General features: G+C 33.8%; 1 protein-coding gene across 1 annotated transcript in view; it reads right to left on the bottom strand.

Annotated features, from left to right (window-relative positions):
- Positions 1 to 5,724: 5,724 nt before the first annotated feature.
- LOC107575403 (uncharacterized) overlaps positions 5,725 to 22,873 on the bottom strand; it is a 21,297-nt gene continuing 4,148 nt past the window's right edge. The window contains exons 3-6 of the mRNA XM_016261783.1: positions 16,027 to 16,083; positions 15,585 to 15,740; positions 15,445 to 15,512; positions 5,725 to 5,797 (exon numbers count right to left, since the gene is read on the bottom strand). Of these exons, the coding sequence (XP_016117269.1) occupies positions 5,747 to 5,797; positions 15,445 to 15,512; positions 15,585 to 15,740; positions 16,027 to 16,083 (332 nt within the window). The 3' untranslated portion in view covers positions 5,725 to 5,746. The remainder of the gene's footprint in view (positions 5,798 to 15,444; positions 15,513 to 15,584; positions 15,741 to 16,026; positions 16,084 to 22,873) is intronic.

Below are 22,873 nucleotides of genomic sequence, written 5' to 3'. Positions count from 1 at the left end.
GTGGAAAATCATTAGCAAGACAAGACATGATAAATGAAGTAATGCAGAGTCTTTTTAGAATAAGACAGTATGGACTTCTGGTAAATTTCATGTGGGTACCATCACATATACAGTGGGTACGGAAAGTATTCAGACCCCCTTAAATTTTTCACTCTTTGTTATATTGCAGCCATTTGCTAAAATCATTTAAGTTAATTTTTTTTCCTCATTAATGTACACACAGCACCTCATATTGACAGAAAAACACAGAATTGTTGACATTTTTGCAGATTTATTAAAAAAGAAAAACTGAAATATCACATGGTCCTAAGTATTCAGACCCTTTGCTGTGACACTCATATATTTAACTCAGGTGCTGTCCATTTCTTCTGATCATCCTTGAGATGGTTCTACACCTTCATTTGAGTCCAGCTGTGTTTGATTATACTGATTGGACTTGATTAGGAAAGCCACACACCTGTCTATATGAACCTGTGTATTAGTGTATTATGTGTATTATGAGATTTTTAATTTTCCTCATTTGTTTCATACTGTGTCTGCTGTTATTTTTGTTGCTAATTGAGTACCATTTTAATGTGAATTTCATTAATTTGGGTTAAATGTCATTTTTATAAGACTGTAAGTACTGAACCGTTTTGTTTAAATAGGTATTTATCCAAAGTAAAATACACAACAGACATTTGGGTAATTCCTTCCAGTCTTTATTGAGACATATGTTCATTTATTTCAAATATTTTCCCCTGTTGGTTATAAATAAATCAAATTGTTAACTTTTTCATACTTACCTTTTGTGTTGATTAAGGTTATTCTCTGTTGGTTTAATTCCCATGCTGTATAGGAATATTACTGTAGGAGTATAAACTTAGTTAATCTGGGTTACAGTAGCCAAATAGGGTAATAAGAGGAATATTAATATATAGTCGGGAGACACTGTCAGAACCCGGTGCTCCGCCCTATTAAAGGTTAAGGGTAGGGGGCGCTACATTCACATTAATTGAATGTGATTGATCAACACCATCTTTAAATTTGCAACATCTGTTGTAAATATATGTGTAGGCCTATGTTTAAATATATACATTTACTGTAATATGAAATATTGTTACTGAAAAGTGTTATAACATAAGCAAACATAATTAAAATTATTTATTTAGTTTTCCAACAAAGGCATGGCTTCTGCGGGGCATTGAAAATCATTCAAATTCATTAAATTACCTTTAATAAAAGTCATTCAGGACTTCCGTTCAAAAACTCGGGAAGTCTTAATTAATTTCAAACCATCTTTTGTATAATTAATTAATTTAAATTAATGTTTCTAATAGACACATTTATAACAGAACCTCAAGTAAACTACATGTTATTTTGTTTAGTCATATACAGGTAGGAGCTTTTTAAATTTATTACTCAGAACGACTTAAATTTTGCTACAAATATCCCACAGCGTCATGATGAAATTGCAATCCTAAGTGTTCTAGCTGTTAGTCTAAATGCATTTAGGACAAATAGCATTTAAATGATCATTTTACTACCGTTTCTGCATGCTTGAACATGTTACACATCAAATCAATTTGTGTTATGCATTTTCATTTCGCAACTTATAAAGCGTTCAAATGTGCATGCAATTTACATATTAAGACTACTGTTGGAAATGGCAAATGTAAATTATATAATTGAATTTTAATTTTCCTTTTGCAACAAACTTTGCACGTATGGGTAATGGAAAATGTAAATTTAAATACAGAAATACAATGCCATTTTGCATATTGCATTTTAAATTTAATTTCGCTACCTATATGCTTCCATACTAGAAAGCCATAGGAATACGGCTCAGTACGGTTCAGTACAGATTTATATTGCTGGAAAAAATACTTTCTCCATCTAGAATAATCTAGTCTTATTGACTGGCTTTACGAACTTTCTGAAAGTAAATAAGTTACCAATATGCATTGTAAGAAACTGAGTATGGATGGATGTATTAATGACATTTAATAAATCACTTCAAATGTTTGTTTTTTTATTAAATGTATTGATGTATTGGTCAAATAAGTATTTTTAGCAATTAATCAAAAGCTTCATTGTTTAAATAAATAATTTAATTGACAACAGGATCTCTGACTCTGTTGGTGACACTGCATTTAATGTGTAAGATAATATGGCTTCATTAGTAAATTTATTAAACACTATTAATACAGCAATTTGAACCACAGTGCTGAATCATATATGCAGATTTAGCACTTTGTTTTTGTCTTTTTAACTTCAGTGTTTTCTCACAGATGCTTCTGCTGGTGAAGGAATTGGGCCAGATATTCCTTTGAATATATTTAGTTTTTTTGTGCTTTATTTATTCATGCTTCAAATAATTGACTTAAAAACCTCATATACTACAGTATATATAAATGCCACAATATTTTCTATTTTAATTTTTTTATGTAAATCTGTCTCCTTGTCACCTGATCAGATGTGAATATGTTTTCTGATATGTGGTCAGAGTGAATCTGTTTTCATGAAGACTGCAGTACTAAATGCTCTTAGCACCAGTTTAATACTCTGTTTACGTAAAGTTTTTACAGATGATCTTGCTGTGTAAGCAATAGCATTTAATTAATATTATATTATTATAGTTATAATATGAAACATTCAAATTTTTCAGTTCACACTGTGGAAATAAAAACTTGTTTTGCAATGAATTGTGTTGTATGTTTGTATTCAGGCTATATGCTTACTTTATGGAGTTGAAGATTTTACTATATGAGTCTTGAGAGACTTTGCACTGGTTTATACTGAGTTAAAACTCTATGATTAGTCCACATTAGAATCAGGGTATCTTCCGTCCAATCAATTTTTGTTTTAATATTGAAATCTGAAAAATGAAAAACGGGCACATATTTCGTTTTTCAATTATTCAAACAAAACGAAAAATCAAGAGTCCGGATTAATTTTTCGTTTTTACATTCAGGGATAGAAAACGAATAAACAACTTGAATATTCGATCTCTACATGTGGGCGGGAATGAAACGCCCCTCTCTGCTAATTGGTCAACCAAACATTACAACATAATAATAGTCCTAAAAAAACCTTAATAATAGTCCTCCGCTTCTATTGATTCTTAACATGTTTATTTCTACTACATTTTATCTCTTCATCAAACAGCCAGATTAATGAATGGCTTGACACAAACCATACTGAAGCAGAGCCTTTTGGCCCTAGGCATGCCTATTTTATTATAGTTATCCACCCATTAAAATCTGTGATGAATGTAAAAACGAAAAATTAAGCCGGATTCTTGATTTTTCGTTTTGTTTGAATAATTGAAAAACGAAATATGTGCCGTTTTTCATTTTTCAGATTTCAGTATTAAAACAAAAATTGATTGGACGGAAGATACCCTGATTCATTAGTTATGGCTGATGTATATTTCTCTCAGTTAGGTCAGGCTAAAAAATACCACACGATTCTCTCTCTCTCTCTCTCTCTCTCTGTGTGTGTGTATGTGATAATATACAATACTTTTGTATTGTAAACTTTTCAAAAATTACTTTTGCCACAAAAATAAAAACACATTCCAAGTAATACAGTAATTATTAGGGCTGGGCAAAAAAAATTCGATTTTTCGATATATCGTTTTTTAAAATGTGGTCGATTCAATATCGATTCTCAAAGGCCACGAATCGATTTTTTTCAATATTTATTTCCGCAAACATTGAACATAAGATTTACGTTAATCTTATTACTAGTCTAATCCACTAGATGTCACCCCCTTATTTGCCTTGCGCGATGTTACAACGGAGAGTCCGTCATTCATTCATTGCTTAAAATGGTGGATCCAGGGCTCTACAGTGCGACTGAAAACTACTGCGTGCGACTATGAAAATGTTTTTAGGAGCAGCAGTGCGACTGACCCGATTATCATCTCAGGGGAGCTTCAAATGTTTCTACGTGTTTTTGCAGCGTCGAGTAATGTATCACAGACATATCTCACGAATCCTTTCATAAGCAAAGTGAGAGATTCATTGTGCAGTGTAGAGAGCTTCGTTGATTATAGATGTGAGATCGAAATTAACTAAGATGACTGCCAGCTTTTAATGATTTTTAAAAGAATTTGTAAATGTGATACTGATTTAATACAATTCAATAAACAAGAAGTTAATATTAAGTGACTTACATTGTCTGACTATAACACTATTGTCTGATTTGGCTCTATTTCGTCGTCGAAAATAGTTTATAACAAAGACACAGCGGAGCTGCTGCGTATCTCCATTCAAACACAGCAGTGTTTCGTTATGAATGAACTGCGTTTTTTAACGAATCTAGTGGTCAGTGATTCATGATTACCCATTCATAAAGACAGTCACTTGCTTCATTCCTGAATGAATCAGCCATTCGTATGAATCAATTGAATGAATGATTCAGTGATAAAATCAGTGACTTACCGCCACCTGCTGTCAGTTTGTTTCATTTTAAAAGTATCTTTTCAGTTTTTTAAATAATTTAATATTTCTATATTCAAAATTTTATATTTAAAACATTAATATCATCATGAATTTATGGATTTAATTGCACTCTTTAATTTATTAAAGTTTTAATAAAGCCTTCACATAAAAAGTCAGAGGTATGGAAGCATTTTAGATTTCGCAAGCACGATGACAAAGATACTGTGGACAAGAACAAAGCTATATGCCAAATAGTTGATGGGCCCTATTGACTTGACTTAATTAACCATTTGTAATCTTATGTTCACTGTTCATTTTTTATAAATGTAGGATTTGTATTGAATCTATATTCATTCATATAGTCAAATCGAATCGAGAATTGAAATAAAAAATCGAATCGAATCGAAAATCGAATCGAATTGAGAGCTTGAAAATCGAAATCGAATCGAAACATCTGAATCGATACCCAGCCCTAGTAATTATTATAAAAGGAACAAACAACTAGCAATAAAAATGATAAAAAAATATAAGAATGTAAATATAAGGGGATCTAAATCAAATAAAACGTAGACTCTAACTGACCTATGGGTATGCAGATGCAAGGAAATGTTCAAGTAAAGGGCCACACATTTTTGAAATTCATTCATTATCAATTATTGGACAAATAGCCACAATCAAAATGATGGTATTATCAATAATAAATTATCTTTTCACAATGATCCCAATACAATCTTCCAAAAAAATGGTTTAATGCACTTGAGAGCATAATAAACAATTTCTACTGGAAAAATCTGAATCCAAGAATTGCACTAAGAACATTACAAAAAACTAAAGAGCAAGGACGATTATCAGCTCCTAATGTTCTATATTATTATTTAGCAGCTCAGTTGCATCATTTAACCAAATAGATCAATAATAATCACTTTCAAAATCCATGGTTACAACTTGAACAATTAGCATGCAAGCAAATTCCAATTTCTGACTTACCTCGCTTTAATAATATCATTAAAAAGCATAGCCTATATCTAAAAACCGCAATCGAGACAACACTAACAGCCTGGTGAAAAACTAATAAAATAACTGGTTATTTTCTTTAACTACATATTTTGTCAGGTCAGGCTAAAAAAATACCTCTCTCTCTCTGTGTGTGTGTGATAGTGTACAATAAACTTTTCAAAAAGGACTTTTTATTAATGCCACAAAATAAAAAAAATTAATTAAAAAAATCACATTACAAACAGTAAAACAGTGTAAAATCCAGATGCAGTTATTGTGGTAAATACATTATTTCTGAGAAAACAGATTGAAAGAGAGTTTGATCATTGTTCTGTGGAGAAACATGTGTAAATCACTTCCGTCATTTCAGATTCCTGTAAGACAACACAATACAAAAAGTCAAAGGAGAAAAACAAACCTGATGTTTCAGATAAAAAACATTCAGGAGTTTAATAAAAGTTAACACATTAATAATGGCTATTATTGGCTTGAGACAATATGACGCTTTTGGTAAGTGACAGATGCTCACTGGTTTTGGGGGCATTAAGGGAATTTTTATAGCGTAGTGAACTAAAGCGGTTTGAATGGCTACATATTTTTAAAAAGTAAAAAAAAAAAATTATATTAGATAGTCATTTTACATATAATGGCATTTATCAGACATTTATTAACAACATCATGTCACTCAGCATGATTTTCAATCTAATGCATTTCAATAGGGAGTGACTTTCGTGCCTGCACCACGGTTTTTTTTTCTGTTCATATAACGACATCGCATGACTTCAGAAGATTTTGAATGCAACACGAGATGTTTGTAATACTTTATACTGTTTGTGGTCAATTTTTGCAATAACGTGTGTCTGTACGTACGTATGTGTTGCTTGTGTTTTATATAATTGAGAAGTGGGTAGGTTTAGGTTTAGTGTAAGGAGTGGAGCTAGGTGCTCCAAAATAAATAAATAAATATAAAATCATTTCTAGTTTTACAAATGCGAAGATTTAAACACTAAAGGGGTTATTTGTGTCCATGAGCATGAATCAATAGATAAAAATTTCATGACTATGTCACGAAATGCTGTGAGACTGGGTTGGGACTGGAGTGATATGCTCAGATTTTCTGGTTCTAGTCAGAATCCTGGCAGCAGCATTCTGGATGAGCTGCAGCTGTCTAATGCTCTTCTTGGGAAGGCCAGTGAGGAGACCATTACAATAGTCCACCCTGCTGGTGATAAAGGCATGAACAAGTTTCTCCAAGTCTTGACTGGAAACAAAACATCTAATTATTGCAATGTTGAGAGGATAGTATGCTGATTTACTTACTGCTTTGACATGAAAACTGAAACTAAGGTCTGTCTCCAGAATCACACCAAGATTCTTGACTTGATTTTTAGTTGTTTGACCCCCTAGAGTCAAGGTATGCATTCACCTTGAGAACTTCATCTTTGTTTCCAAATGCAATGACTTCAGTTTTCTCCTTGTTTAACTGACGAAAGTTCTGGCACATCCAACTGCTAATTTAATCAATGCATTGGCACAGGGAGTCAATGGGGCTGTAGTCAATTGGTGATAAGGCTAGGTAAACCTGGGTATCATCTGCATAGCTGTGATAGGCAATTTGGTTCTTTCTCATTATTTGACTCAATGGGAGCATATACAGGCTGAACAAGAGCGGTGCAAGAATTGAGCCTTGAGGGACTCCGCATGTCATGGATGTCCACTTAGACTTATGCTCTCCTATACTCACATAATAACCTCTCCCTTCTAAGTATGACCTGAACCATTTGAGGACCATTCCAGAAAGTCCAGTCTCTCTAGAAGTATGTTATGATCAAGCAGTGTGAAACGCAGAGATATTTTGGCAGAATCAGAATTTAAGCAAATATCATATATTATCTTTATGGTCGCTGTCTCTGTGTTGTGTTGTGATCGGAAAAAATTGGCAAAGGGACTGATTGAAAGGTTTTTAAAATAAACATGTGTAGTTTATGTGTATAGGCATATTGGTATTAGCTAATAGTGATGCCACTTTTTCTCTTTATTTATCGATTTATTTAGAAGTATCCTGAAGAAATTCAATTAAATATTCTTTAAATATTCACATATTATTATTATTATTTTATTTTTGGTTACTCTGCTGAAAAAAATCTTAAATCAACCTGAAGTCATTAGTTGGTCAAAACACTGAACATCATCTTAACATGACACACTGGCATAAATCAGCCAGACCAGCAAAACCATCATTATTTTTTTTCAGCAGGGTGTAGCTTATTGGTTTAACATAAATCAACCGAATAATAAAATAAAATGTCATGATGATGTACAGTTGTGGCATCATCTCAAACAGAGATGCTAAACTAATATATAGCAGCTTGAGGAAATAACATCAAGCATCTGTTTCAAATATAACACCGATTTTCTTTTTTTCTTTTTTCCCGGAAGTCCACAGTTTCCTGCGGAACTATTTAACAGTATCTGTTTCAGTCAGAAACATCCTGAGCTATAACGTTTTTACCAGAAAAGAGTATGAACCGTTATTTTGTACTTAAGAAATAACACACTTGTGCTGTTCTCTCTTACACTTGTACCTAAATTATAACCCATAGTTTTTCTTTTCAAATGGCTACACACTGTATAAACTGTGTAACACACCTATATGAATGCTGCAAAATGCTCAGCTAAATTAAGTTCTGCTGTCTTCTATGAGGAAATTCAGCTGAGCATTTTGCAGCATTCATGTTTTGTTAGTGTATAGTTTATCACTTATATTTGTGATTGTCTGTACAGTTGTTTACAGTTTTTTTAATTGCTTTGGTGCAATTTTCACTAGCAAGTGTTAGATTTTCAAAATTCTTAGAATTAATATCACAACAGTTAATCAAATGTGCACTTTTTTTCAAAACATTTCAGCATGTTTTCAGTTGTTTTAGTATAATACACAAATTCATTTTTACTACCAAAGTAAGTATTTTATCAAACAGCGCATGGCGCTGCTGCCTACGTCAACACGGACATGCGTCAGCATGCACATGCATTGTTTACAAGAAGCGGAAGTGCACGCATGCGTTGTGATATACTGGATGAGTATAGATTGGATGAGGAGAAGAATTGTTGAATAAAGTCATTATTTTTGTTTTCTTTGCACACAAAAAGTATTGTCGTGCGTGCAGTTAGTTTCGTTTATGCGTTGGCCTATGTTGATGTGTTGGAGGAATGGGCCACGACCAGATGATCTTCTCCGTAGAGTTTACTTAACTTCTTGAACAGCGTAGTTACACCGTTCACTCACCAACAGTACAATTGGCATAAACACACATTCTGTATGTCACTGTTCTCGCTGATCGGTGCTCTTGCACAGAACGGCAGCTTTCCCGACCGTGCGATGAGCATGCGAGCAACCTCTACAAAAGACTCTACGTACACACATAACTCAGCGCATATTCTCTGACTGATGTAACTAAACAGGCAATAGGAATAAGAACAGAATAAACATAGTGAATGGGCTTAAAGGGACCATGCTCTCTTTACTACAGTATTCTTGTAGCTTTGTAAAATTACGGTTGAACCACTGATGTCACATGAGCTATTTTACTGATGTCCTTGCTACGTTTCTGGACCTTGATCGTGGTAGTACACTTGCTGTCTATGGGAGGGTCAAAGAGCTCTCGGATTTCATCAAAAATATCTTAATTTGTATTCCGAATATGAACGAAGGTATTACGGGTTTGGAACGACATTAGGGTGAGTAATTAATGACATCATTTTCATTTTGTGAACATACAAGGGAGAGGAAACAGCCAGTGACTGTATGACATCAGACTGATCATACATTTACACAGTGGCGGCTCGTCGGGGGAGACACAGCTACCCCAAAATTTTGAGGTGAAAATGGGAGGAGGACGATTAATGTTAATAAAATTCACAATTAATTTCAGTTAATGTCTCAGAATGTGTATTTTTTGTTTGTAATTTCACAGTTGTAATATCATACCATGTTACTGAAGTTGGAAAGCGCCGCTTTTCTATCGCGAATGTGCCGAATCTGCTAATGTAATTACAACTGCTAAATGATAGAGAAGGGGAGGGGGAGGCCGGGGGACAAAAAAAATTAGCCAATCAGCATTGAGTGTTCACTTTCAGCGCTGAGGAGTGTTGAGAAAAGAAACCTTGCAGAGGAGGCTAGCCTCCCTTCTTGTATATCAACCAATCATCATAGAGACGTAAATTACGTGCTATTAGTTTGAACGTCTCCAGCTGAGCTGATAATGTGCCAAGTACTTATGACAAGTAGTGATATTGAATATTTGGTCGCCAACAGATTTACCAAGCTGTCATTCAAACAGTATACTGTATATACAAATTAAAAATAAAGGGAGAACACGCCTAAGCTGGATATAGGCTAATGTTTCAGCAGTGGGCTCTTTTAACACAGACTTTTAAGAAGGGACGGATGTTTGCTTCAAGTGATAGGTCAGGTAAGTGAAGTTATATTATCTTGCTGTATGTGTGTCGTTTTCTTTATATGTTCTGACTAAAAGCAACCACAATTCAATCATAGATTCTAGCATAACACCTCATATCCATGTCATACTTAATCACACATTTTGATAACACATTGAATAGATACAAAATTACGTCTTTTATGTCATTTACCATTTTTTAAATAATTGCTAGGACACATTTCTCAAGACTTAGGTCTTTTTCAAACTTCTTCACATAGCTCTCCTAACCAACTTTCATCTTGGCACAGCAATTGATTTCACATTCAAAATGCATTAAAACTACCAAAACACTTCATGCACGTCTCAAATCAAGCCAATCTTCCATAACACTAGCAAAGATTGTCAAACAACAAGCACACTTTCTCAATCATAAAACAATGACCTAAAAAAAACTAACAACAGATAGCATTATACAATGTTTTCTTTAGTAAAATTTCATTACAATACAAGAATGATGATCTCTTTTGTTTAGAATTCACTGCAGTAAATGTTATATGGTCCATGTTTACATTACAGTACAAAATTATCTCTATTTGTCACCTTTTGTATAGATGGTAATGTAATTGAAAGCCTAATAATGCCTGTGTAGTTGTTCAGGTAAATCTAATTGATTTGATAGTATTTCAGTTTTTAGATGCAGAATATGTTTCATTATGAAATGGGTACTTCCAGTCATTGATTCTGATTGGTCAACAGCTGTGTTTTATTGACGATAAAGCACGGCTATAACCGCTTCACCCAAAGGTTCTGTTTATCACTGTGCAACACCCTTAGCAACATAGACAAAAATATAGCGTCAAAACTTTTTCATGTATTATGAATTTCAGCAAGAAATAACTGTTTATTATTATCTATTGAATTATGAGTGACCCCTGCTAGCATTACGTTGCGTCATTCACCTTTAATTTTGAGGCCACATCCTTCCTGCTGTCAAAAAAGGTTTCTTATATGGGATATATGTTGATGTGTGCACATGTCTGTGTGGAAGCCCACGTGAGGTCCATGTGGGCCCACTGCGGGCTGAAAATGTAGCCCGTGTGGGCAGCCTGCTGTGGGCCCCAGTACCAGTGTGAAATGCGGGCCATGTATGGGCCCCATACGTGGGACCCCAGTGGATCAACCCAGAGTGTGGGTTTACTGTGGGCCGGCCTACACAAAGCAGAGTGGGCCAGTTGTTGGCCCACTGGGCAAAGTGTGGGGAAAGTATGGGCATAATTTGGAAACACTGGGCAAAGTGTTGCCACACTAGGGCACAGTGTCTAGGACAAAAGTATGCCTATGCAGTGAGTGTGATTTGCTGGTTCTGAAAAATAACAGTTAGTTTGGTACTATTAAGTAGTGTCCTAGGCAAAAATGTAGGGCCCCAATAGACCTCACAGTATGCCCACACTTTGGAGGAAATGTGGGCATAAACCTGTGTAGGGCCATTGTGGCCTTAGCAAATAACAAAATTAGTTTGCTTCTACTTTGTACCTGCAGAATACTACACGCTAAAATATATAGATTGAAATGAATATATATTTACAGTTTTTTTTTTTTCAATTGCTAACAAGGGTTTACCAATCATACATTTTCATAATGCATGTACATACATAATTTTCTGGCCAAAACCAAATTTTGTTAAATAAATATAAACTCTAGATTTCAAAATGCTGAATACCTTTTTCTAGATATACTAACTCTATTAAAACACTGCAAACCTGATTCAAAATTGAGTCATTCGGTCAAAACATTAGCACTAGTTTCTATCAAATAGACATAGCACAGTGACTGTCAAAATACTAACAGTTAATGACTTTACAAAAACTGCATTACTTGTCATGTGTCAGTTCTTCCTGCATATAATAGACAATATAAAAATCCATAGTTTTTGTAATTTAGCCTTCAGTTTACCTTCAACTGAAACCCATTTTACATTAAGTGTTGAATGTGTTCATTCTTGGCAACATACAATCTAAAACTGAATGAGTCATTACTTTGTAGAATGTACAATAGAACAATTATGGTCCCCTATGCAGAAATTCAATTGGAACCTTGATTGAAATTGCTTCCAGTGGGTGGGGGTTGGATGTGGATGGTGACCCCATGGTAGCTGATGCCAGTGACAAAAATTCCAACATACATGGCCTTTGGTTACTATGCAAGCTTGTTTCCATCACAGAATAAAAAAGTAAAAACAGTAATTGTGACCTTTTTATCGCACAATTCAGACTTCTGTTATTGGAGTTTACATCTTGCAATTCCGACTTTATCAGAATTGTGAGATAAAGTCGCAATTACCCTTTATTTTTTATATTCTATGGCAGAAATAAGTTTTCATAGGTTCCACATGTGTAAGGGGAAAAAACTAACAAACATAAAACATGCACAGTCCAACACACATTCTCACTCCTCTCCTCTACCTCTTCTCCCTTTTTCTGATCCAACTACTTCTCTACCTCTTACAACTATTCCTCTCCCAGGCATTATTTTTCTCTCTCTCTAATTCTGTGTTGTTCTCACATTCAAATTGTTCATCCACGAAACCAATTCAAAGAGGTCTTTTTACTCTATGTTGTTGATGTAATGGAAAGAGCTTCAACACCTGACTATTCCTCCAACTGAGACTGGAATCAGCTATTTCTAAATATTTCAGTGATCTGTTACTTAAAAATGCTTATCAGTTGTTAAAATATTTTATATAGAGAGATTTCTTTCAATACTTTTGAGCTACTGTTGTAGCAGAAGTAGAAGCTTTATACTATATTTACGGTTTGGAACATTAGGTCTTCATTTCTGACATGCTGGGTTTCATTTGTAAATAAGACTAAAAAGATCCATGATTTTGGTTTTGGGTAAGTTTGTATGAAAAGAAAATGTAAGCATTTTAGAAACATGGTAATTGACTGAAAATTGTGTGAAAACAACACAAATTGTGTTAATGGTATGGTCACAACAGACGGATGTTGTGCTAATTGTGTTTAGAGTTTTGAAAATGTGACTACAGATTGGACAAAGGCCAAAGGGATGTTAGCAATTGAAAAAAAAAACTGTAAATGGAATAGAAGATATAGGTTGTACTGCATGTTAGCTTGCTTATTGTGCCCAAGAGCATAATGTATACATGTCTTACTAACAAGTACATATGCTTCTAACCACAGGTAGAGAGCTGTTCGTGGCTCCAACCCGTAAGTTTGCGATGCTGTTTTCGACTATTCGTTTGAACTATGGATTCAGGAAACACTGAATTGTTGAACTATGTTGATAACGACGATAATGGTTTTACTACACTAACCGTAGTTTAACCATGGTATTTGCAGTAAAACTGTGGTTATACGAATGGTAATCAATATAAATAAATAAATGAATAACATGGTTACTTCACTTTTGCTACAATAAAACCATGGTTAATTTTCATAAAGGGCTTAAAAATGCTTTAGGGAAACACACCCCTGACTGAGTGTTTCTGCTATCTCTGTCTCTTTTTCTCACATTCAAATTAGCAGAACTATCTTCAGCTTTTAGTCTTACAGGAAACTCAAGCATTCAACAGGGTTTATTTCTGCAGAATCACCCTGAGGCCACATGAACAGTTTTTACAGTTATTGTGAGGTGTCAAGATCTAATCTGAACTTTTTCTAATTTAAATATTTTTTTTTATTATAATGTGTTGTGTTTTTACTGTAAAATTGGTTTACTTGTTTTTTTTTATGTTACTGTGCAATATACAGTGAAAAATTTTAATGGTTTGACATTGCATTATATGTAATAATTGAAGTAGATGGGTCTATTAATTTTGTATCATGTAATGAAATACACATTTATACAGTATAGTATATAATATAGGCAAAGAGTATAGAAGACCAAGAGGCGAAACTCTGATGCTTTTTGGGTAACAGCCACTTACCAGCACAGATATACAGAAATAGATAGTATAACAACGAATGAGAGGTCAAAGTGGAATAAAAGAACGCAATGTTGGGCAATCCACTGCAAAAACTATCAGTGTGACAGTAAAAATATTTCCTTTCATCGTTTTCCCAAAGACCCTGACAGGTAATTATTCACAAAAGTGTAAAATATTGTGTGTTTTGAAGTGGGGGCGTAGCGCTGTCTTATGCACCTGCTAACTTGAACTGTTTTTAGTCTAGTAGTAAACTTAAATCCTTGTAGGAACTTCAGGTCCTAGCCATAGAAACCATAATAATGATTTATATGGCTAAGGAATGATGCAACTTTACACATTTACAGTTACTTACTATATTATTATTTACTATTACTCCACTAGGTCTGAAATATTGTACGTTTTAATCCCCTGGAATACACTACAAACATGATGATCTAGACTAGAACATGATGCATCTCTGTCATAACTAAATAATTAAACAATTTTGGAGAAAGTGGCTGTACGTGTGTGTTTTTTTTTGTTTACAGTCTTCCTTTAACAGACATTAATATAAGACAATACTGCAAAAACAGTTTACTGTCAAGCTGTTATATTCCTATTATATATTTATTGTCCAACATTCCTAATTTTTCTGTCATTAATTTAATTTAATTTGTTGGTATTAATTCAGTTTTAATAATGCTAACACTTGAACTTAAAATATTTTCAACCGAAACTGACATGGTTTCTAGAGAGCAAAAGGTTTTGTGGAAAAAAAGGGAAGACTTTAAAATAAAATCTGTAAAATAAACTGTTAAAAGGATTTGATGATCACTAGTCTAGTGATTGTATGATATTGTTGTCATTGTTCAGGCTGTATTTCAGCTTTAATGTGCGGTTTTTTAAACAAAGCAGTTGATATTTGCCATAGCAGCAGCTAGAAGCTAGTGGACTGCCGAGTCGCTTTCACCCCAAAATGGCAGAAGTGCAGGGCTGCTGTTGCAATTGGAATGTTCTACTGAGTTTCACCTCTTGGTCTTCTATACTCTTTGGTATAGGTCCTAGTATGCCATAATATACCTGAAATCCCATAATATACCTGAAACATTGTCACCATACTTACAGTGAATTTCTATCAACCACTGATGTGTGTTTTTTTTTGCCATATATTGAACAGAATATTTAGTTATTTTATTTCTTTTTAAGTTCAGTGGTCAGATGTCTTACTGTCCATTTTAAAGGCTGTAGGCTGGCATAAATGCTGTTATGTACAGTAGAAAGCCTTTATTAGATGCCTTGTTTTGGCCAAATGTAAAGGCAGCATCACATGCATCTGCTGATAAAGCAATCACTCATCACATGAGCACTTCATGTGACAAGGACTATTTGTGTAGCAGTGTGAGTGACTGTTAACTGTGTTGCTGCCTATGACGATTGAGGATGTTGCCTTATAAGGCAGTTGTCTATGTAGACCGTGAAGCAGCTCTCTACGATGTGAACTTGAACTCACATTTTTTTTACTTTTAATTTACACATCCCCCTTTTTTACATTAAGTTGCAACTTTACATAAATGATTATATAAAACTAAAATATAACCTCCTTCTCAATGATACAATGTAATTTGTACAGTGTCAATTCGAACATGTATTGTCTTACCACTTTTTGTGCATTTCTTTTGTAGAATGTTGGATCAGCGTATGCTATTTCTTCTCCACGGGTCTGATCTGTTTAAAAAATAATGACAGATGTTAAAAGAAACATTTATTATGGATATTTTAGCAGTATGTTACACTTGCCCTCTTTTTCTGCTCTACTTTTTTTCCTGCAGATCCAGAAGATCACAACTGCTGCTCCAATCAACAGAAATCCAGCAGCAGCAGTAGCAGCAGAGATCAGCACAATCAGAGAGTCTGGAGAATGAGAAGCAGTTTGTGGGCCTGATGCTGTAACAACTAAGGAGAGACAATCTGTCAGTCTGATCTTAGTCTCAGATCCCCGCAGTCAGTTCAATGACCTTCTGAGACTAGTCTGACCAGCATGGGGCTCTTTAACATGTTTATGCCTTAAATGAGTTTGTTCAGAAAGTGTTTTTTAGCAGAGAAAAACAGGTAAAATAACTGGCCTTATTATGTAACAACACATAACTCTGTTAATTTCTTGTTTATTAAATTGTTGTGTTGTATAAAAGCAATATCACCCACACAACTGTGCTGTTGATCTGAACATCAGTGTCATTACCTGCAGCACTTTCAGATGAAGGATTTTGTGGAGTGATGGTAGGAGTGGACGGACGAACTGGAAAATATTAGAGAACCACAGAGATATGAATAAATCAACAGAATGGAAGAGGGCTGCTCTATTTGTCAGTCTTGTTAAGTTTTGGATGAGTGTTTGTCATTTAATGTGAGATTATTGTCAGTCAATCACATCAGTCACATCATTTTCACTCCTAATAATGAATTAAAATAAAAAAATACTCACTCAGCCCATCAACTAGTGTCAATGAGGGATGAATGAAGCAACTCATCTTATGATCCTGTAGCTATATGAAGGCCATATAATGCATGTCTCTGGGGATTGTTTGTATGTTGTCATATCATTTAAGTAAACAAGGCCGCTGTATGAGTTCTCACGTAAGACCATGGCACAATTTAAAGACAATATCACATTCTGTGTATTGATATTTGTTTGTTCCTTCACCCCTTAAACGTGTCTTAAGTATTTTAATAATGTAATTTTAACATTGGCCTAAATATAGGCTACAATATGTTCAGTGAAGGGGGCTTGATAAGTCAGTCTCTCCTCACCTTATACTTTCATGAGCTCTGAAATTCACCAACAATTGGTTTTGCTGTACTTTTGCTAAACATCTGAACTTGGTAGAGTGCACACTATTGGGAATCTGTGTTGCATATTTGGCACATTTTTTATGTATTTGGCACATTTTTAACTGCATAATGATGCAGTACTTTGTATAGTTATGAACTTTAACTTTTCAATAATGTAACCACACTTCAAATAGTGCTTTTCACAATTTTGCATGGTTGCAAAGCAGCTTTACACGCATATGTGACCCTGGACCAAAAAAACTGTCTTAAAGGGTTAGTTCACCCAAAAATTTAAATTAGACTGTGTTTTACTTACCCTCAAAGCATCCTAGGTGTATATGACTTTCTTCTTTCAGACGAATCCAGTCGGAGTTATATAAAAAATTGTAGTCATTGGAAAGTCTATGGAAAGTGATCATTGCAGTCAGCGAGTGTTGCAGTTGAACAGTCCACAAGTCGTCAAATAAAGCGTGCGCATCCATAACAAAATGTGCCTCACACGGCTCCGAGGGGTGAATAAAGGCCTCCTGTAGTGAATGCATGCGTTTTTGTAAGAAAAAAATCCATATTTCAAACGTAATAAACACTTTTCTCTCACTTCCGGTATCTGTCATATGCGGAAGGCGTTCTGGCGGATGTCTCGCGAGTTTGTTTATAGGAGCAAAGGAAGCAAAGTTTCCTTACTTTAGCAAAGGAAAACCAGTCTCCTCTTTGTTTATATCGAAATCCTCCAACATTTTTCTTTGCAAATCCTCAGTTTGTACTTCTAATTCGTGACCGGCATTTTGTTTTGTTCTCTCTCCGCATTCGTCACTAATCACACAATGGCGACGTACTACATCATCCGCTGGAACGCCTTCCGCAGATTCCAGATATAGGAAATGAGAGAAAAGTGTTTATTACGTTTGACATATGGATATTTTTCTTATAAAAACGCATGGATTCACTACAGGGGGCATTTATTCACACCCCAGAGCCATGTGAGGCACGTTTTATTATGGATGCGCGCGCTTTATTTGACAACTTGTGGACTGTTCAACTGCAACACCCTCTGACTGCAATGATAGAGCTTGGAATAGCGAGGACAATTTTTAATATAACTCTGACTGGATTCGTCTGAAAGAAGAAAGTCATATACACCTAGGATGCCTCGAGGGTGAGGCATCCTAGGTGTAATACAATGTAAAATACATTGTATGGGTCAAAATTGTTGATTTTTCTTTTATGCAAAAAATCATTAAGTAATTAAGTAAAGTTAATAAGTAAGATATTAAGTAAAGATCATGTTCCATAAAGATATTTTGTAAATTTCCTATGAATATATGAATATTTTTTTTGCAAAAACAGATAACTCTGGTTTTTAATTTTTATTTTCAGAAATCATGTTTTTTATAATGTTATAATGTTTTTATTGTGTTAGTTAGCTGTTTTTTAGTAATTTTTTAACCTAGTCAAATTAACCAAACTGCAGTTTGATTGAGATTATTTGGAATGCACAATGAAAAAAACATGATTTCTGAGAATTGTTAATTCTTATCTTAACAATTCTATCGAATTGTTATCTGTTTTTGCAAATGAACTCTTCATATATAAACTTAATTTTGATTAGTAATATGCATTGCTAAGAACTTCATTTGGACAACTTTAAAGGCGATTTTCTCAATATTTTGATTTTTTGCAACCTCAGATTCCAGATTTTCAAATAGTTGTATCTCAGCCAAATATTGTCCTATCCTAACAAACCATACATCAATGGAAAGATTATTTATTCATTCAATTCTCAATGTCAAAAATCAACCCTTATGACTGGTTTTGTGGTCCAAGGTCACATACAGAAAGTAGTTACTAAAGTAAAGATATATAAACAACATATATTTATGGATTTGAAATGGTGAAAGAAATTCATGAACTTGATCAGAAGGTTTATTACTTTAGTATATTCCCCAACACACTCCAATGCACCTGTACCAACACACTTTTTTCCATTAATGGTTCTTTAATGTCCCATATGGACAACAACAACATTGCACTTGGAAATGTGGACTGCAGTCCTTTGCTGTCAAAATATTATGAATTATTAAACAAATTGTTAAAATTATTCTGACAGCCCTCAAAACATTTGTGCAGTGCATTGAGAGTTGAAGCGTGCAGAGACAATGGGCAGAGATGTTACGGATGGGTTTATTCCTTTCACAGGCACTGAAACATAAGCAGTTCTGTATACGCTCACATTCTTCCACAAACGAACGGAACTGCCTGTGTTTTAGTGCATGTACAAGAATAAAACTAATGTAATGCCGACTTCACTTATACAAAAGAAGTTTATTCAAGTGTGCTATTAGTATTTCTTTTAAACTAAAAATAGGAAAGTATACTTTTAGTCTTCTTTTTATGTACTTCTCAGAAATGGGCTTTATGTACTTCTCAGAAATATACTTAAAATGTAATTTAAGTATACTTGACTTATACTTAGAAAAAGTCTAAATATATTTGAGCTATAGCCTACTTGTGCTCCTAGAATCCGTGTTTTCATTGTTATCCGGTAGGGGACGCTAGTACACATTTTCTTTACAGAATTTCCCAAAAAAACACAAGTGAAGAAGAAACCGAAACAACCGAAACAACTTCCACATGTAATCTAACATGATCATCAGACATAAAACAGCATCAAAACTGTGTAACGTTATGGAATAAAATGTCGCCAATGAAGAGGTTATACTGACTGTCAAGCTTTGGGGTGTTGATTGACTCCATCTACGTTTTGATTATCATTCTGAATCCAATTCATATTCTTTTTTCAGCTTTTTGTTCAAAATGTTGTTTATTTCTTTATTTTTTATTTATGAAACTTACCCACATTCAACTGTTTAAAAAAATACTGCATGAAGCTAGAATAAAATGTTTTTGTTTATAAGCAGATACCCTGTTCTTTCTTTTGATGTTTTGTATGTTCAGATATTCATATAACAAAATATATACAAATTAATACCTAAATAGGGACATAATAGTATACTTAAAGTATGATGTAAAGTTCACTTTAAAAAACTTACGAGTATACTTTCAGTATAAAACTAGTAAACTAGAGACTATACTTCAAAGTGAACTAAAATTATACTACAAGTATTTAATTAGTAAACTATCAGTATACCTATAAGTTCACTTTCAGTATAGTTGCAGTACAAGCTAAAAACATTGATGTAAACTAGTTGTGTACTCAGTTTACTACTGTTATACTTAAAGTATACTTAAAAGTATACTTTTATATACGAGAAAGTGGGCCAATTTATTTTATAACATCAGAAATATCTTCCAAATATAATCATTTATTTTCTGCATGTTGGAGAAGCTGTGGTGAACTTAAAGACAAAATGGGAAATTTAATTAGATAATAAAATAACAGAATGAGATTGGAAACAAAGTTTAAAAGAAAATGTAAGAACTACGCAATCTCCATATTGGCAAGAGTATGGTTGGAAAATCAATATGCGATATTTTATAACACCAGAAATATCTTCCAAATATAATTCCAAAAGCATGTTGGAGAAGCTGTGGTGAACTTAAAGCCCATTATACTCATATATTTTATACTTAAATATATATAAAAAATTTGGACAGAAGTAATTCAGGTAATGGAAGAATTTTTTAAGAAATCAAATATAATAAAGGTACAAAATATAGTTTTGGGAATAGGACCTACGCTACTTAGTAAAGATTAGTTATATTTATTTAGAATACTAAGAATTACAGCTTTTAAAACAATAACAAAATTTTGGAGAAGGCAAGAATCCCCAGTTTTAAATGATTGGTTAGATTTACTATCTAAAGTACACTCTATGGAGAGGATAACATATGAAATTAAGAGTAAAAGTATAAATTTTGAAAAGACATGGGCACCTTTAAAATCAAAGTATACATTATAAAATAAAGAAATACATATACTAATTACCTTTATATAATTCTACCTCCCTTTTGATTTATTAATTTATCATTTGTATTTATTTAATTAATATTATACTTAATAAGTCTTAAATAATATTATTTTAATTACTTATTAGGAATTAGGTGTCATTATAAGAGTTTGATATAAATATATGGATGTTATTTTTCTCTCTCTCTCTACTTTTTCATATGAAAAAGTGTATTGGTTATTGTTCTAATTATTATTATTTAATTCTTATTATTATTACTTTTTTTTCTTTATGCATTGGTGATGGTATTATCACAAAAGAAAAAAGAGATCACAAGAGATATTAGAAGGAAAAATGAGGAATAATAATTGGTAAAAAAATATGATGTCTTTAAAGAAAATGTTAATTTGTATAACTGTATTAAATGTGCTTGAACTGAAAGACATAATAAAGTATAAAAAAAGAGAAAGTTTTTTTTTATTCGATTTTTTTTACTATATAAAATCTGACACAATCCAGAAAAGATGCATACCTAAACAAATGGCTGATACTGCAGAATGTCCCCCAATGCACAAAAAACTCACATACCCACACACACAGGCACACACACACATACACACACACACACACAAATACTCACATGGCACACACACTCCCATTGAAACACATTATTGCATTTATGATGTTTCTGCTGGGAAATGACTGTCATTTAGAATAGTTTTTTTCTTAACCCAGTTAAATTTGAGTGATGGGGTGGAGACCAATGAGTTTATATCCTATTTATATTTTTAAATGTATCTTTTATATTTATTACACATTTATGAATCTGTATGTATATGCATGTGTTTGGATTCAAATTCAGTATCCATTTCTTTTCTTTTTTTCTTTACAAAATATAGTTTTTTTAATGTTTTGATATATATCTGAAAGTCTTGAGATATATCTGAAAGCTTAATGAAGCTTCAAGTTGGTGTAGTTTTAAATATTTCACTTGTTTGTCTCATTTAAGGATCTCCATAGGATTCAATAGGCACCTCTAGTAGCGGTAATCATAAAATGCAATTTTATGTCATTTTTCCACACCAGATGGCATCAGTGTTTAGTGACATAGGTCCTGATGGATGATCATGTTTAAAGTATAAATATGCAGAAATTGTGTTTTTCTTTGTTTTGTTCTTTTTGGTGAAAAAATGTATAAAAATATGCACATTTTCATAAAAATATCCAGAATTGAATGTGAATAAAATAAAAATCTACATTAAAAAAAAATTTTTTTTAATGAAAATTGACCAATATAAGCTTTCTGGACCAAAAAATAAAATTTGTGTCATTTTTGGCCTTCGGGTAATTTTGACCCACGAGGGACACTTTTGTTATAGGTTCTGGAGGGACGGATGAGGGTTTTAATGCTGTGTCCACTGACTTTAACAGCTTCAAGTTTAACGCACTTTCGTGTTCTATACAGGCCATTTCATGTTTATTTCCATGCAACGCTTACTGTGCCTATATTAAGACTTTTCGGAGATTCGCAGTCTTTAAGTCCTTTTAATTTGTGCTGTCATTGATGAAAAAAAGTGTTTACTTATAGTAGTATTTGTAACAGTATAGAAAGACTACAAAGTAACCGCAGTTTATCACCGAATCCAGTCGAATCCAGTCTACAGTGTTTCCTTCAACCAATGTTCAAATGTGTGCATGTCCACTGATGTTTTCTGGATAATTGAGTTGGCTGGTATTCTGGGGGTGTTAGTAAGCTGTGCCATTATTTATAAAGATTAATTTATTGCATTAGAAACACACAACAATTGTGCCATTAGCACACTTTAAGTTTACTTTGATTGCCATTGCAATGCATTTTAAAGTCACTAAAAGTAAGGGATAGTATGACCTCAGTTTGTTATTAGTATAATATTAATGTATGTTCAACACTCACACGAATAGAGCGTCTGGCGCGAATGATTTCAATGTTAAGTCAATGTAAAGACGCGTTTACGCGCGTCTGGAGGTCTCGCGGCGCGAATGAGGCGTTTAGCGCGGCGCGGAAGACGCGAATTCGCCTCATTCGCGCGTCTAGTTCGCGCGAATTACGCGAATTGAGCGTTTCGCGCGTTACGCGCGAATGGTGCTTTTTGTGCATTTACGCGTTTGACGCGAATTCGCGTCTGACGCCCGAGTTGAAAAAATTTAACTTTGGCGTCAATTCGCGCCGCGTTAACCAATCAGGAGCCTGCTTGCTGCTGTGGCGGCAGGCCCGCCCGGAGTCACTCATTCTAAATGGAGGAACGACTGATATTATCAGTGAGCAGTCACCCAGAGATTTATGACACAAGTTCATATTTCTATAGAGAC

This window comes from Sinocyclocheilus grahami, unplaced genomic scaffold, assembly GCF_001515645.1.
Source record: "Sinocyclocheilus grahami isolate Dianchi unplaced genomic scaffold, SAMN03320097.WGS_v1.1 scaffold2618.1, whole genome shotgun sequence".
NCBI classification, from domain to species: Eukaryota; Metazoa; Chordata; class Actinopteri; order Cypriniformes; family Cyprinidae; genus Sinocyclocheilus; species Sinocyclocheilus grahami.
This window is presented reverse-complemented; position numbering and strand designations above follow the sequence as displayed.